This window comes from Somniosus microcephalus, unplaced genomic scaffold (assembly GCF_052327205.1).
Source record: "Somniosus microcephalus isolate GS21.2 unplaced genomic scaffold, FLI_Smic_1.0 unresolved_chr2, whole genome shotgun sequence".
NCBI lineage: Eukaryota > Metazoa > Chordata > Chondrichthyes > Squaliformes > Somniosidae > Somniosus > Somniosus microcephalus.
The window spans coordinates 79,380,877-79,396,252 of NW_028225180.1; the positions used below are offsets into that span (position 1 = coordinate 79,380,877).

The window sequence follows — 15,376 nt, forward strand, 5'->3', positions numbered from 1 at the left end:
ACATCCTTGTTCCTGTACTCGAATCCTCTCGCTACGACGGCCAACATACCATTTGCCGCCTTAACCGCCTGCTGCACCTGCATGCTTACCTTCAGTGACTGGTGCACAAAGACACCCAGGTCTCGTTGCACTTCCCCTTCTCCCAATCCATTGCCGTTCAGATAATCTGCCTTCCTGTTTTTGCCACCAAAGTGGATAACCTCGCATTTATCCACATTGGGCAGATGCATGGCAGATGCAGTATAATCACCCAACCTGTCCAAATCATCCTGGAGTTTCTCGGCATCCTCCTCACAGCACACACGCCCACCCAGCTTTGTGTCGTCTGCAAAGTTGGAGATATTACATCTAGTTCCCTTGTCTAGATCATTAATATATATTGTGAAAAGCTGGGGTCCTAGCACCGATCCCTGCGGTACCCCACTGGTGATAGCCTGCCACTCGGAAAAAGACCCGTTTATTCCAACTCTTTGCTTCCTGTCTGCCAACCAGTTCTCTATCCAAGTCAGTACCTTGCCCCCAATCCCATGTGCCTTAACTTTACACTCTAATCTCTTACGTGGGACCTTATCGAAAGCCTTCTGAAAGTCCAAATACACCACATCCACTGGTTCTCCCTTATCTATTCTACCAGTTACATCCTCAAAAAATTCCAGTAGATTAGTCAAGCACGATTTACCTTTTGTAAATCCATGTTGACTTTGTCCGATCCTGTCACTGTTTTCCAAGTGCTCTGCTATTACATCTTTTATTATAATGGACTCTAGCATTTTCCCCACTACCGATGTCAGGCTTACCGGTCTATAATTTCCCGTTTTCTCTCTACCACCTTTTTTAAATAGTGGGGTAACATTAGCTACCCTCCAATCCATGCGAACTGTTCGAGTCTATCGAATTTTGGAAGATGACCAGCAATGCATCTACTATTTCTAGGGCCACTTTCTTAAGTACCCTAGGGTGTAGATGTCTTACTGAAGGGAAGACATACTTGCCTTAGAGGGAGTGCAACAAAGGTTCACCAGACTGGTTCCTGGGATGGGGGGATTGTCCTATGAGGAGAGATTGAGTAGACTAGGCCTATATTCCCTAGAGTTCAGAAGAATGAGAGGTGATCTCATTGAAACATATAAAATTATCGCAGGGCTTGACAGGGTAGATGCAGGGGGGATGTTTCCCCTGGCTGGGGAGTCTAGAACCAGGGGTCACAGTCTCAGAATAAGGGGTCGGCCATTTAGGACTGAGATGAGGAGAAATTTCTTCACTCAGAGGGTGGTGAATCTTTGGAATTCTCTACCCCAGAGGGCTGTGGAGGCTCAGTCGTTGAGATCGATAGATTTTTGGACTCTAGGGGAATCAAAGGATATGGGGATCGGGCGGGAAAGTGGAGATGAGGTCGAAGATCAGCCATGATCTTATTGAATGGCGGAGCAGGCTCGAGGGGCCGAATGGCCGACTCCTGCTCCTATTTCTTGTTATATTATCAAAAATCAAAACAAACCAAGGAAGTATCAGTGTAATGATTGGGCGCCGTAATGGATTATCTCGGTCAAGTAACAGAGCGAAGCATTAAAGAAATAAAAGACAGTGAAGAAGCTTGTGAATAGCTGAGGCAATCAGAGGCCTGCGGTTGATATTAACTTGCTGAGACCCGAAATCCACCGCACAAGGCAAACCCGAGGCGCAAAAGCTTGGAGGTGGCCGAGTGCGTACAACGCCTAAAGCGCTGGGAAACGCGTAAACGGTAGGGGTTGCTGTTCTGAATCACATCTAATCCACACTGTCCCTGCCCTGGGAGTGTTTGGGACAGTGTAGAGGGAGCTTTACTCTGTATCTAACCCATGCTGTACCTGCCCTGGGAGTGTTTGAAGGGACAGTGTAGAGGGAGCTTTACTCTGTATCTAACCCGTGCTGTGCCTGCCCTGGGAGTGTTTGATGGGACAGTGTAGAGGGAGCTTTACTCTGTATCTAACCCGTGCAGTACCTGCCCTGGGAGTGTCTGATGGGACAGTGTAGAGGGAGCTTTACTCTGTATCTAACCCGTGCTGTACCTGCCCTGGGAGTGTTTGATGGAACAGTGCAGAGGGAGCTTTACTCAGTATCTAACCCGTGCTGTACCTGCCCTGGGAGTGTTTGGGACAGTGTAGAGGGAGCTTTACTCTGTATCTAACCCGTGCTGTACCTGCCCTGGGAGTGTTTGGGACAGTGTAGAGGGAGCTTTACTCTGTATCTAACCCGTGCTGTACCTGCCCTGGGAGTGTTTGATGGGACAGTGGAGAGGGAGCTTTACTCTGTATCTAACCTGTGCTGTACCTGCCCTGGGAGTGTTTGATGGGGACAGTGTAGAGGGAGCTTTACTCTGTATCTAACCCGTGCTGTACCTGCCCTGGGAGTGTTTGATGGGACAGTGTAGAGGGAGCTTTACTCTGTATCTAACCCGTGCAGTACCTGCCCTGGGAGTGTTTGATGGGACAGTGTAGAGGGAGCTTTACTCTGTATCTAACCCGTGCTGTACCTGCCCTGGGAGTGTTTGATGGGACAGTGTAGAGGGAGCTTTACTCTGTATCTAACCCGTGCTGTACCTGCCCTGGGAGTGTTTGATGGGACAGTGTAGAGGGAGCTTTACTCTGTATCTAACCCGTGCTGTACCTGCCCTGGGAGTGTTTGATGGGACAGTGTAGAGGGAGCTTTACTCTGTATCTAACCCGTGCTGTACCTGCCCTGGGAGTGTTTGATGGGACAGTGTAGAGGGAGCTTTTCTCTCTATCTAACCCATTTATTGTCCATCCCTAAATGCCCTTGAGAAGGTGGCAGCACCCTTGCCTCTGAATCATAAGGTTGTGGGCTTAAGTCCCACTCCAGAGACTTGAGCACACAAAAATCCAGGCTGACACTCCAGTGCAGTACTGAGGGAGTGCTGCGCTGTCAAAGATGCCGTCTTTTAGATGAGATGTTAAACCGAGGCCCAGTCATGCACTCCCAGGTGGACGCAAAAAATCCCATGGCACTATTCCGAAGAAGAGCAGGGGAGTTATCCCAGTGTCATGGGGCAATATTTATCCCTCAATCAACATAACAAAAACAGATTGTTTGATCGTTATTGCATTGCTGTTTGTGGGAGCTTGCTGTGTGCAAATTGGCTGCCGCGTTTCCTACATTATAACAGTGACTACACTTCAAAACTACTTCATTGGCTGTAAAGCGCTTTGGGACGTCCGGTGGTCGTGAGAGGCGCTGGAGAAATGCAAGTCTTTCTTTCTTGAGCCGCCTTCTTGAACCGCTGCAGTCCGTGTGGTGAAGGTGCTCCCACAGTGCTGTTAGGGAGGGAGTTCCAGGATTTTGACCCGGCGACGATGAAGGATCGGCCGATGTATTTCCAAGTCGGGATGGTGTGTGACTCGGAGGTGGTGGTGTTCCCATGCGTCTGCTGCCCTTGTCCTTCTAGGTGGAAGAGGTCGCGGGTCGTTCCACTGATGTCTGCCCCAATGCAGTCACAGCATATCTTCAAACTCTTCCTCCTTTCTACTCTCTTGTCTCTAGACTTGCTGATTCTGGTTGCACGTATTCCTGGAAGTTTTATCACAAGTCCTCCAGACTCCAACCGCCCCGCCCAGTCAAACAGCCGCTTTTTCCATCGCCAATATTTTTATAACTAATAAACAGAAAGAAAAGGAACACACCATTTTTCTTAATGCCCTTGTGATTTTCCTCCCGGGTGTTGGTCACAGCAGTGTCCAGAAGATTATTCTTTCAGTCCTGGAGGGTTGATAACGACCCTGACTTATCTCCAATGTGGCCCAGGTCTCCCGCCACGTTCTGTTCCTATTCAGTTATCGACGTGCTACTCCCCGGTACTGACTTCTGCAGGCATTGGTCAGGTTCTGCGTGTGTGCTGACAACACCCAACTGCAACCTCTCTGCCCCGTCCATTGACTCCAGGGTTCTGACTTTGTTTGACATCAATCCTGGCTGAGTCTGAACTTCCCCACTTCGACAAAACTGAAGCCAACTTGTGTCCTTCCGGCTCTGATTGCCACAAACTTCCCTTTCTGCTCACTCGGATAGAACTCTGTGGCACCTAACCCCTTTCTGTTTGATCTCGAGCCTCCTGCCCCGCATCAGGCCCCACCACCGGGGCTTTCAGGTGCCGGAACATTGGTTGTACCACCCAACCACTGTTGAAACCCATCCCACCTCCACCTGGAGGATTGATTTCTTTAATACACTCACTGGCCACCCTGCCTTCACAAGCTCCCTCGGTGCCGCCCCTCCGACCGTGCGGCGCCCCCTCGGTGCCGCCCCTCCGACAGTGCGGCGCCCCCTCGGTGCCGCCCCTCCGACAGTGCGGCGCCCCCTCGGTGCCGCCCCTCCGACAGTGCGGCGCCCCCTCCGTACCGGGAGTGTCAGCCTGGATCATGTTAACAAGACTCTGGAGTGCGGCCTGAACCCACGACTTTGTGGATGACGCAACTCTAGGACATTATGTGAGGAGTATTACAGCAATATATTCATTATCTTGGGTTATGTCCATCGAGAGTATACTGCTGATGATTCAAAGGCATTTTTTTGCATTGACCAGGAATTTGAATTGGAACAACATGAATTGGAAGCTAGTGGTGAAAAGATTTGAATCGCCAACCAATTCCAATAAAGGGCAGATAATCTAATACTAATGTTAAATACTACTGGTTATCACCATGCCATGCAAATGAGAGCAATTGAGGTGATAAAATGAACAAGAGGCATATTGACTGAAGTGTTGTGTTGTAAGTGACCAGGTGGTATTGAGCCCCATGGACTGTGAAAGCCCCAGGCTCGATCACTAGCCCGTGCTGGTGCAGCCAGTCTCTTGCAGGGCAGTAACTGAGACGTGATTGTTGGCCTCAGCGTCGCACAGCGAGGGAGGCAGAACAGAGCGACTGCGGTTCTTGCTGGCTATTCAGTGGCCTGTGGTGAAAGGTGGACGTGGGGCAAGGACAGGCTTTCTCCCTCCCCGCCCCGCGGTTGAACAGTCTGCCGAAGGTCAATGTTCAGGCTCACATGGGAGCTTGACCCAACATGTCATCGCTGTTAAAGGACAGGAGTAATTGAGGGGCGGGAATGACCAAGTGGACCTCGCTGCACAGTGCTGGAGTGACTGTCATAATTACCCTTTGCGTCACCGGCAATGGCGTGATGTACTCTTGATACAGCCACCAACATTTAAATCAAGCATGGAGGCCTTGCTGTCGGCAGCTCAATGCTGCAATTTAGTTCTCTGTGCTCATGGCAAATGAATAAGCTGGGAACACTACCACCTCCAAGTTCCCCTCCAAGTCGCACACCATCCTGACTTAGAAGTATATCGCCGATCCTTCATCGTCGCTGGGTCAAAATCCTGGAGCTCCCCCCCCCGAACAGCACTGGGAGCACCTTCACCACACGGACTGCAGCGGTTCAAGAAGGCGGCTCACCACCACCTACTCAAGGGCGATTAGGGATGGGCAATAAATGCTGGCCTGCCAGCGACGCCCACATCCCATAAACGAATAAAAAAAAAAGAGGGAAGGTTAAGAACATAAGAAATAGGAGCAGGAGGAGGTCATGCGGCCCCTCGAGCCTGCTCCGCCATTTAATGATATCATGGCTGATCATCCAAATTCAATACCCTGTCCCTGCTTTCTCCCCATATCCCTTGATCCCTTTAGCCTTAAGAAATATATCTAACTCCTTCTTGAATATATTGAATGAATTGGCCTCAACTGCCTTCTGTGGTAGAGAATTCCACAGGTTCACCACTCTCTGGGTGAAGAAATTCCTCCTCATCTCTGTCCTAAATGGCTTACCCCTTATCTTTAGACTGTGACCCCCTGGTTCTGGACTCCCCGGCCATCGGGAACATCCTGCATTTAGTCTGTCTAGTCCTGTTAGAATTTTATAAGTTTCAATGAGATCCCCTCTCATTCTTCTAAACTCTGGCGAATATAAGCCCACTCTCTCCTCCTACATCATTCCTGCCATCCCAGGCATCAGTCTGGTGAATCTTCGCTGCACTCCCTCCATGGCAAGAACATCCTTCCTCAGATAAGGCGACCAAAACTGCACACAATACTCAAGGTGTGGTCTCACCAAGGCGCTGTACAACTGCAGCAAGACATCCTTGCTTCTGTACTCTAATCCTCTCGATATGAAGGCTAACATACCATTTACCTTAACCGCCTGCTGCACCTGCATGCTTCCCTTCAGCGACTGGTGCACAAGGACACCCAGGTCTCATTGCACTTCCCCTTCTAATCTATTGCTGTTCAGATAATCTGCCTTCCTGTTTTCGCCACCAAAGTGGATAACCTCACATTTATCCACATTATACTGCATCTGCCCAATCACCCAACCTGTCCAAATCAAACTAGAGTTTTTCGGCATCCTCCTCACAGCACACACGCCCACCCAGCTTTGTGTTGTCTGCAAACTTGGAGATATTGCATCTAGTTCCCTCGTCTAGATCATTAATATATATTGTGAATAGCTAGGGTCCTAGCACCGATCCCTGCGGTACCCCACTAATCACTGCCTGCCACTCGGAGAAAGACCCGTTTATTCCAACTCTTTGCTTCCTGTATGCCAACCAGTTCTCTATCCAAGTCAGTACCTTACCCCAATCCCATGTGCTTTAACTTTACACGCTAATCTCTTAAGCGGGACCTTAACGAAAGCCTTCTGAAGTCCAAGTACACCACATCCACTGGTTCTCCCTTATCTATTCTACCAGTTACATCCTCAAAAATTCCAGTAGATTAGTCAAGCACGATTTACCTTTTGTAAATCCATGTTGACTTTGTCTGATCCTGTCACTGTTTTCCAAGTGCTCTGCTATTGCATCTTTTATAATGGACTCTAGCATTTTCCCCACTACCGATGTCAGGCTTACCGGTCTATAATTCCCCGTTTTCACTCTACCACCTGTTTTGAATAGTGGGGTAACATTAGCTACCCTCCAATCCATGGGAACTGTTCCAGAGTCTATCGAATTTTGGAAGATGACCAGCAATGCGTCTACTATTAGGGCCACTTCCTTAAGTACCCTAGGATGTAGATTATCAGGCCCTGGGGATTTATCAGCCTTCAATCCCGTCAATTTCCCTAACACCATTTCCCTACAAATACTGATTTCATTCAGTTCCTCCCTCTCATTAGACCCTATGTTCCCTGAGATCTCTGGGAGGTTATTTGTGTCCTTTGTGAAGACAGAACCAAAGTATGTATTTAATTGGTCTGCCATTTCTTTGTTCCCCATTATAAATTCCCCTGATTCTGACTGCAAGGGACCTACGCTTGACTTCACCAATCTTTTTCTCTTCACATATCTAAAGAAGCTTTTACAGTCAGTTTTTATGTTCCCTGCAAGCTTACTTTCATACTCTATTTTCCCCCTCTTAATTAATCCCTTTGTCCTCCTTTGCTGAATCCTAAACTGCTCCCAATCCTCAGGTTTGTTGCTTTTTCTGGCCAGTTTATATGTCCTCTCCTTGGATCTTATGCTATCCCTAATTTCCTTTGTTAGCCACGGTTGAGTCACCTTTTTTGTTTTATTTTTATGCCAAACAGGGATGAACAAATTCTGCAATTCATCCATGCGATCTTTAAATGTTTGCCATTGCCTATCCACCGTCAGCCCTATAAGTAACGTTCCCCAATCCACCCTAGCCAACTCGCGCCTCATACCATCGTAGTTTCCTTTATTTAAACTCAGGACCCTAGTCTCTGAGTCAAATACTTCACTCTCCATCTTAATGAAGAATTCGATCATATTATGATCGCTCTGCCCCAAGGGGCCTCGCACAACAAGATTGCTAATCAATCCTTTCTCATTACATAATACCCAGTCTAAGATGGCCTGATCTCTAGTTGGTTCCTCAACATATTGGTCCAGGAAACCATCCCGTATACACTCCAGGAATTCCTCCTCCACAGTATTGTTACTAATTTGGTTAGCCCAATCTATATGTAGATTAAAGTCACCCATGATAACTGCTGTGCCCTTATTGCACGCGTCTCTAATTTCCCGTTTAATGCCATCCCCAACCTCCGCATTACTGTTTGGGAGTCTGATCTTTGACCTCAACTCCACTTTCCCGCACTATCTCCATATCCCTTGATTCCCCTAGAGCCCAAAAGCCTTGAATATACTCAACGACTGAGCCTCCACAGCCCTCTGGGGCAGAGAATTCCAAAGGTTCACCACCCTCTGAGTGAAGAAATTTCTCCTCATCTCAGTCCTAAATGGCCGACCCCTTATCCTGAGACTGTGAGCCCTGGTTCTAGACTCCCCAACCAGGGGGAAACAGCCTCTCGGTATCCACCCTGTCCACTCCACCTGATGAAGAGCAGAAAGGGGATAAAAACACGGAGGGGGCAGGACAAGGAGAAATGGGGACGGAGCGATTGAGAGAGAAAGAGCCAAACCTCTTTAATGAGTTATCTTGGATGAAGTACTTCACTGAGGATAATTAGAACATGGAGTGCTTCACCAGTGAGGCAGAAAGGAGAACCTCATTTAAAGGGAATTGGATAAGAATTTGAAAAGGAAAAATATCAAAGGATGCAGGGAAAGGTGATCACAAAGCCCCTGCAGTGAAGGGCCATATCAACCCCTGTGCTGCAATTTCTGTGATTCTATGGGAGATTGGCATCAATGCCAGTCTTGTCCTTCCCCATGGCAGGAGTGAGTGCCAGTGTGTATGTGTCACTGCAACAAGGGGGTCGTTTCCCTTACTTAAAAAAAAAAGTCACTGTGGATTAAGTAAAATTGTGCATTACAAAAATATGACTGTCAATCCAGTGACGTTAGCAATGGGCCAGCAAAACTTCAGTGCTCTGTACGCACCAGGGAGTGGATGGGGGGGGGGGGGGTTGCCTGAGATCAAGGCTTTGGGATGGAAAAGCGCATTCCGTAAGAAGCAAAACTAAACTGGAAATAAGCTGAGATTTCTGTGTTGGAGCAAGCGGAATTAAATTGTGAATCATTGCTCCAAAAGTAGTCCGACTTCCACATGGCCAGCACAGTGCGTCTTTACTTAACGGGCCAGGCTGGGTCTTGGAGGGAATGTGCTGATGCCGCACTCCTCCCACAGCGGATGGGCCACGTTGTGAAGAGGAGTGACCCAGGATAAAGCTCTGAGTGACGTATTAGGACACAGGTGTCCAGACCGTCCCTTGCTCTCCCCACTGGCCTTGCCCGCTCTCCCCGTCGCTGCCAGCCTTGCCCGCTCTCTCTCTCCCCCCGCCCCCACCACCAGACCGTCGTAGAAGCTTGTCTCTGCCAGTGATGCTCCTCTCCCTCTATCTCCACTGGATTTTTCTCCCTTCCCCACTTGTACACTTCATTTATCTTTCCTTTATTGTTAGATGCAATTTTTCTTTCTCAAAATTGTGGACCTGCTGAATTGCCTCCTCAGTGGTGGAAGCAGGCTAATCTCTAATTGGTCGATTTAAAACCTAAATCAATGAGGGAGCGGCCCGTTCCGCCAATGAGGGGGGCGATTTTTTTTTTCTTTTTCCCCCCCCCCGATCTGCTGGGCTCGCAAAGCTCAAGGGCATAACTGTGGAAGAAATGCGAGAGTGAGCTCACCAATTGTGGGCTTGGCTCGCGGCCAGGAGCGCACAAGTTGCGTGGGTTGGGTTTAGGGGTGCGACGCTCTGCTGGTAATTCTTTGACCCCGAGCTCCCTTCGAAGAGGGCTTCCCCCCCCCCCCCCCTGTCGGGAGCACGACTTTGGTGAATTTACTCCGTCGTTTAAGTGCTCGGGCACAGGAATTAAAAGCGTGGCATCCCGGGGGCCTGATTTGACCCAAGGGATGGGACTGCCCGGCACTGGGTTTGGACCGTCTTCATGCTTCCGGGTTTGAACTTGCTCAGCTGGGACCCCGATTGCAACGGGACTTTCAGTTGGGATACACCAACGACGAGAAATTGTCCCATTGAAGGAACCAAGTTTGGGCCGTCCAGAGTCCGAAACATGCTGTGTGATGCGAGTTGGGCTCTGATTTGGTGAAGGCTGTTGGACAGAAGCCGTGCATACTGGGCAGATCTGAGGTTTAATCCCCCCCCCCCGCCCCCCTTCTCCAGAGTCAGTTGATCTTAGTTGGGTTGACGCACATTATGATACAATTGCCCTCAGTGCCCCCCCCCCCCCCCCCCCCTTGGATTAAGATGGGTGGGGGCAATCCTCCAGTGTTCCTACTCCTGGCCGCTACCGGGAAACTCCTGTTGGATCTTGTGTGTGTGTGGACATTAGATTGGGCTCGGTAGTAATGCTTCCCCAGTTGAATAGTCTGGCAGTGCAGCCTAGCAAGGAGTCCATGCTGGGTGGGCAGTGTAACAGTTTGGCGTGAGCGTGTTGACTGTGGAGGCACCGAAACACAAGTGGGTTATTTACAAAGCTGTTTCAATCGAGAGGGAAGTTGTGTAGCAGTTTGATTAAAGTATATATCGTGTTCGACGAACCCTTGCCCTAGAGAAAGAGATCATTGTGCTGTCAAGGCTCTCCGAGCTCTTGTTACATACTTGCGCCTGAATCTCGACAGCCAGCCACTTGTTGAGAGTGTGCGCGCCCTCTTACCAGATGAAACGCTTCATTGTCTATTGGGAGTACCCACGCCCCGGGGCATCCTGTGACCGCTGATGCAAAGCTGGCTCAAACACTCTGGCATTTCCCCCACTGCAGAGAGTCCCAGTGGTTTTTTTTTCCCCCTGACAGTGGAAGAGGAGCACATTGCTGTCGCTAGGAGTTCACTAAAGTGTGCCGGTGCTTTGTGTGATGTTTTCACACTGTGCCGCACCGAGCTGTCCCTTCAGAGTTGACTGTTTTGTGCTCAACAGCACTACGGTGAAGTACTGCTAGTTATAGGTCTGTCACGTTTGAGGTGATGAATTAAGGTTACTGTGTGTTAAGTCCGATACAGTACATGGAAAAACATCTTTCTCTTCTGTAATGTTGCATCGCAATCTACCGGTACTTGGGTAACAACAGGATTGGGCTTCACCGATGCCAGAAACAGCCTAATAAACGGCAAAAGCTCGATGTCTAATTGTTAAATAAACAGAGACTCGGGTCTTTCAAACTTCTAACGATTTTTCCAGGGAAATTAATGATTTCGATATGAATGTAGGAGGTATGATCAGAAAGTTCGCAAATGACACGAAAATTGGTGGAGTGGTAAGTAGTGAGGGAAGCCTCAGGCTACAGGACGATATAGACGGGTTGGTTAGATGGGCAGAACAGTGGCAAATGGAATTTAACCCTGAAAAGTGTGAGGTGATGCATTTTGAGAGGACAAACAAGGCAAGGGAATACACAATGAATGGTAAGACCCTAGGAAGGACAGAGGATCAGAGGGACCTTGGTGCGCATGTACATAGATCCCTGAAGGCAGCAGGACAGGTAGATAAGGTGGTTAAAAAGGCATACGGGATAGTTGCCTTCTAGAACTCGGGGGCATAATCTTAGAATATGGGGCTGCCGTTTCAAAACTGAGATGAGGAGAAACTTCTTCACTCAGAGGGTAGTAAATCTGTGGAATTTGCTACCTCAGAGAGCTGCGGAAGCTGCGACATTAAATAAATTTAAAACGGAGATAGACAGTTTCCTAGCTGATAAGGGAATTAGGGGTTACGGGGAGCGGGCAGGGAAGTGGATGTGAGTCTAGGTTCGGATCAGCCATGATCCTATTGAATGGCGGAGTAGGCCTGAGGGGCCGTATGGCCTACTCCTGCTCCTACTTCTTATGTTCTTATGCCTTCATTAGCCGAGGCATAGAATATAAGAGCAGGGAGGTTATGATGGAGCTGCACAAAACGCTAGATAGGCCACAGCTGGAATACTGTGTGCAGTTCTGGTCGCCACACTATAGGAAGGATGTGATTGCATTGGAGAGGGTGCAGAGGAGATTCACCAGGATGTTACCTGGGCTGGAGCGCTTCAGCTATGAAGAGAGACTGGACAGGCTGGGGTTGTTTTCCTTAGAGCAGAGAAGGCTGAGGGGAGATCTGATTGAGGTGTACAAAATTATGAGTGGCATAGATAGGGTAGATAGAAAGGAACTTTTCCCCTTAGTAGAGGGGTCAATAACCAGGGGGCATAGATTCAAGGTAAGGGGCAGGAGGTTTAGAGGGGATTTGAGGGAAAACTTTTTCACCCAGAGGGTGGTTGGAATCTGGAACTCACTGCCTGAAAGGGTGGTAGAGGCAGGAACCCTCACAACATTCAAGAAGCATTTAGATGAGCACGTGAAACGCCACAGCATACAAGGCTACGGGCCAAGTGCTGGAAAATGGGATTAGAATAGACAGGGCTTGATGGCCGGCGTGGACACGATGGGCCGAAGGGCCTCTTTCTGTGCTCTGTGACTCTATGACATTTGGAGATTGGAATGTGTTTGAGCGACCGGCTCCCTCACAGCATACAGTAACTGGCTATTGATTATTTCTTTTCCTCCGTAACAAAGTGTGATATCTGCAGTGTAATGTTTGCATGCGCAGGTGTGCTGTTTTTAATGTTCCTTTCCCCCCAGTCTGAATGGAGTGTCTTCCCGTGCTTTCCTTCCACCTCTCAAGCGCAGCCTGTCCTCATTGTCATTCAATCTCGTGGCGTCGAGGCCTTCTCCTGTTCCTCGCCAGTGCACACTGATCGTTCCAGGTGCTCGTGTGTTAACTCTTCTGCCTCTCCCCTTTGTTCGCAGGTGGTGAGCAGAAATTATTTAACACAGAAGGTCTGGATGGGAGCAATCAGTGCGTCGTGCAGAATCAAACAGCGGACTCGCCTGGCCTACATGGTGATCAGAATGCTGTAGAGGAGGCCACCACCGACTGCCCTAGCCCATGTGATGGGGACACGGGAGGGGAATCCGCAGCAGATACCCCGGGCCCAAGTGGCGGCGACACGGGAGAGGACTCGGCAGCAGATTCCACCAGCCCAAGTGATGGGGACACTGGTGAGGACTCGGCAGCAGATACTCCAGCCCCAAGTGATGGGGACACTGGAGAGGAGTCGGGGGCTGATACCCTGGGCCCATGTGATATGGACACTGTAGAGGAGTCCGCAGCGGATTCAACTGGCCCGTGTGATGGAGACACTGGAGAGGACTCTGGGGCTGATAGTCCTGGCCCGTGTGACGGAGACACTGGACAGTACTCCGGGGCTGATAGTCCTGGCCCGTGTGATGGAGACACTGTAGAGGAGTCGGCTGCTGATAGTCCTGGCCTGTGTGATATGGATACTGTAGAGGAGTCGGCAGCTGATAGTCCTGGCCCGTGTGATGGAGACACTGCAGAGGAGTCGGGGGCTGATAGTCCTGGCCTGTGTGACGGAGACACTGTAGAGGAGTCGGGGGCTGATAGCCCTGGCCCGTGTGATATGGACACTGTAGAGGAGACGGCAGCAGATTCCACTGGCCCGTGTGACGGAGACACTGTAGAGGAGTTGGCTACTGACGATCCTGGCCCGTGTGACGGAGACACTGTAGAGGAGTTGGTTACTGGCGGTCCTGGCCCGTGTGACGGAGACACTGTAGGGGAGTCGGCTGCTGATAGCCCTGGCCCGTGTGACGGAGACACTGTAGAGGAGTTGGTTACTGGCGGTCCTGGCCCGTGTGACGGAGACACTGTAGAGGAGTCGGCTGCTGATAGTCCTGGCCCGTGTGACGGAGACACTGTAGAGGAGTCGGCTGCTGATAGTCCTGGCCCGTGTGACGGAGACACTGTAGAGGAGTCGGTAGCTGATAGCCCTGGTTCGTGTGATGGAGACACTGTAGAGGAGTCGATAGCTGATAGCCCTGGCCCGTGTGATGGAGACACTGTAGAGGAGTCGGTAGCTGATAGCCCTGGCCCGTGTGATGGAGACACTGTAGAGGAGTCGGCTGCTGATAGTCCTGGCCCGTGTGATGGAGACACTGTAGAGGAGTCGGCTGCTGATAGTCCTGGCCCGTGTGATGGAGACACTGTAGAGGAGTCGGTAGCTGATAGCCCTGGTTCGTGTGATGGAGACACTGTAGAGGAGTTGGCTACTGGCGGTCCTGGCCCGTGTGATGGAGACACTGCAGAGGAGTCGGCTGCTGATAGCCCTGGCCTGTGTGATGGAGACACTGTAGAGGAGTTGGCTACTGGCGGTCCTGGCCCATGTGATGGGGACACTGTAGAGGAGTTGGCTGCTGATAGCCCTGGCCTGTGTGATGGAGACACTCTAGAGGAGTTGGCTGCTGATAGCCCTGGCCTGTGTGATGGAGACACTGTAGAGGAGTTGGCTACTGGTGATCCTGGTCCATGTGATGGGGACACTGTAGAGGAGTTGGCTGCTGATAGTCCTGGCCTGTGTGACGGAGACACTGTAGAGGAGTTGGCTACTGGCGGTCCTGGCCCACGTGACGGAGACACTGTAGAGGAGTCGGCTGCTGATAGTCCTGGCCCGTGTGACGGAGACACTGTAGAGGAGTTGGCTACTGGCGGTCCTAGCCCGTATAATGGGAATATCATAAAGGACTCGGCTGATGACCGTCTGAGCTCATGTGATGGAAACAACGTAGAGAAGTCGGCTGCTGATAGTCCAAGTCCACTGGGTGCTCCGAGCACGACAGAAGAACTGGCTAGAAGTCCTACCCCACCTTGCGATCAGGGCACTGTGACAGAGATGGAAACAGATAGCCCTGGCATGGACCAGGATACGATGGAAGAATCCGCTACCGAGTGCCCGAGCCTGGGCGGCGGTCGGGATCCTGTGGAAGAGCCGGCTGCCAATTCTTCAAACCTGCCACTATCCAGCGGTGTGACGGTACAGGAGGCAGTGACACAATTCCCCAAGAGCTCCAACGGGCCGGAGCATACGGTCGACAAAGCATCGGCCAACTCTGACGGTGCAGACTACACTGCGGCAGAGGGCGCCGCCGCCACCAGTCTCGACGAATATGGGCAGGGCAGCAGTGAGTACGGGGCCCTGGAGTCCGAGGGCAGCATCCCGCCGTATCCAGCGGACTTCGAGAAATACTGGAAGATAGTGGAGGATAATCCGTACGATTTCACCGGGTGGACATACGTGCTGCAGTACGTGGAGCAAGAGGTGAGGCGCCCGTGGGATTTGGGCATTAACTGTGCTGATGCGCCCTCTGCATCCTAGTGCATCCCTGTCTGTTCGCCCTCTGTATCTCATTGTGCGATTGGGTGACACAAGAATAACCGAGCAGGGACAGGAGAAGGGGTAGTGTTGTTGACGGAGAGCATTTCAGAAGCTGAGGCAGCGGAGGAGGGAGGGGGGGTGGTATCAAGGAGCACCACAGTTGGAAAGGTTTTGACGGGTGTGTTGGAGCACAGGGCTGCAGAGATGAGGCTGTGAGGGGACTGGGAGCACAGGGCT

At 50.6% G+C, this 15,376-nt stretch overlaps 1 protein-coding gene across 3 annotated transcripts in view; it reads left to right on the forward strand.

Annotated features, from left to right (window-relative positions):
* The window catches only part of LOC147092861 (uncharacterized), a 49,538-nt gene that overhangs the window by 2,145 nt on the left and 32,017 nt on the right, over positions 1-15,376 (forward strand). For all 3 annotated transcript variants that reach the window (XR_015075078.1, XM_085976127.1, XM_085976128.1), the window contains exon 2: positions 12,714-15,082. Coding sequence is in view for 2 of the 3 variants with exons in the window: in XM_085976127.1 (XP_085832253.1) it covers positions 12,714-15,082 (2,369 nt within the window). In the remaining variant the exon portion in view is untranslated. The remainder of the gene's footprint in view (positions 1-12,713; positions 15,083-15,376) is intronic.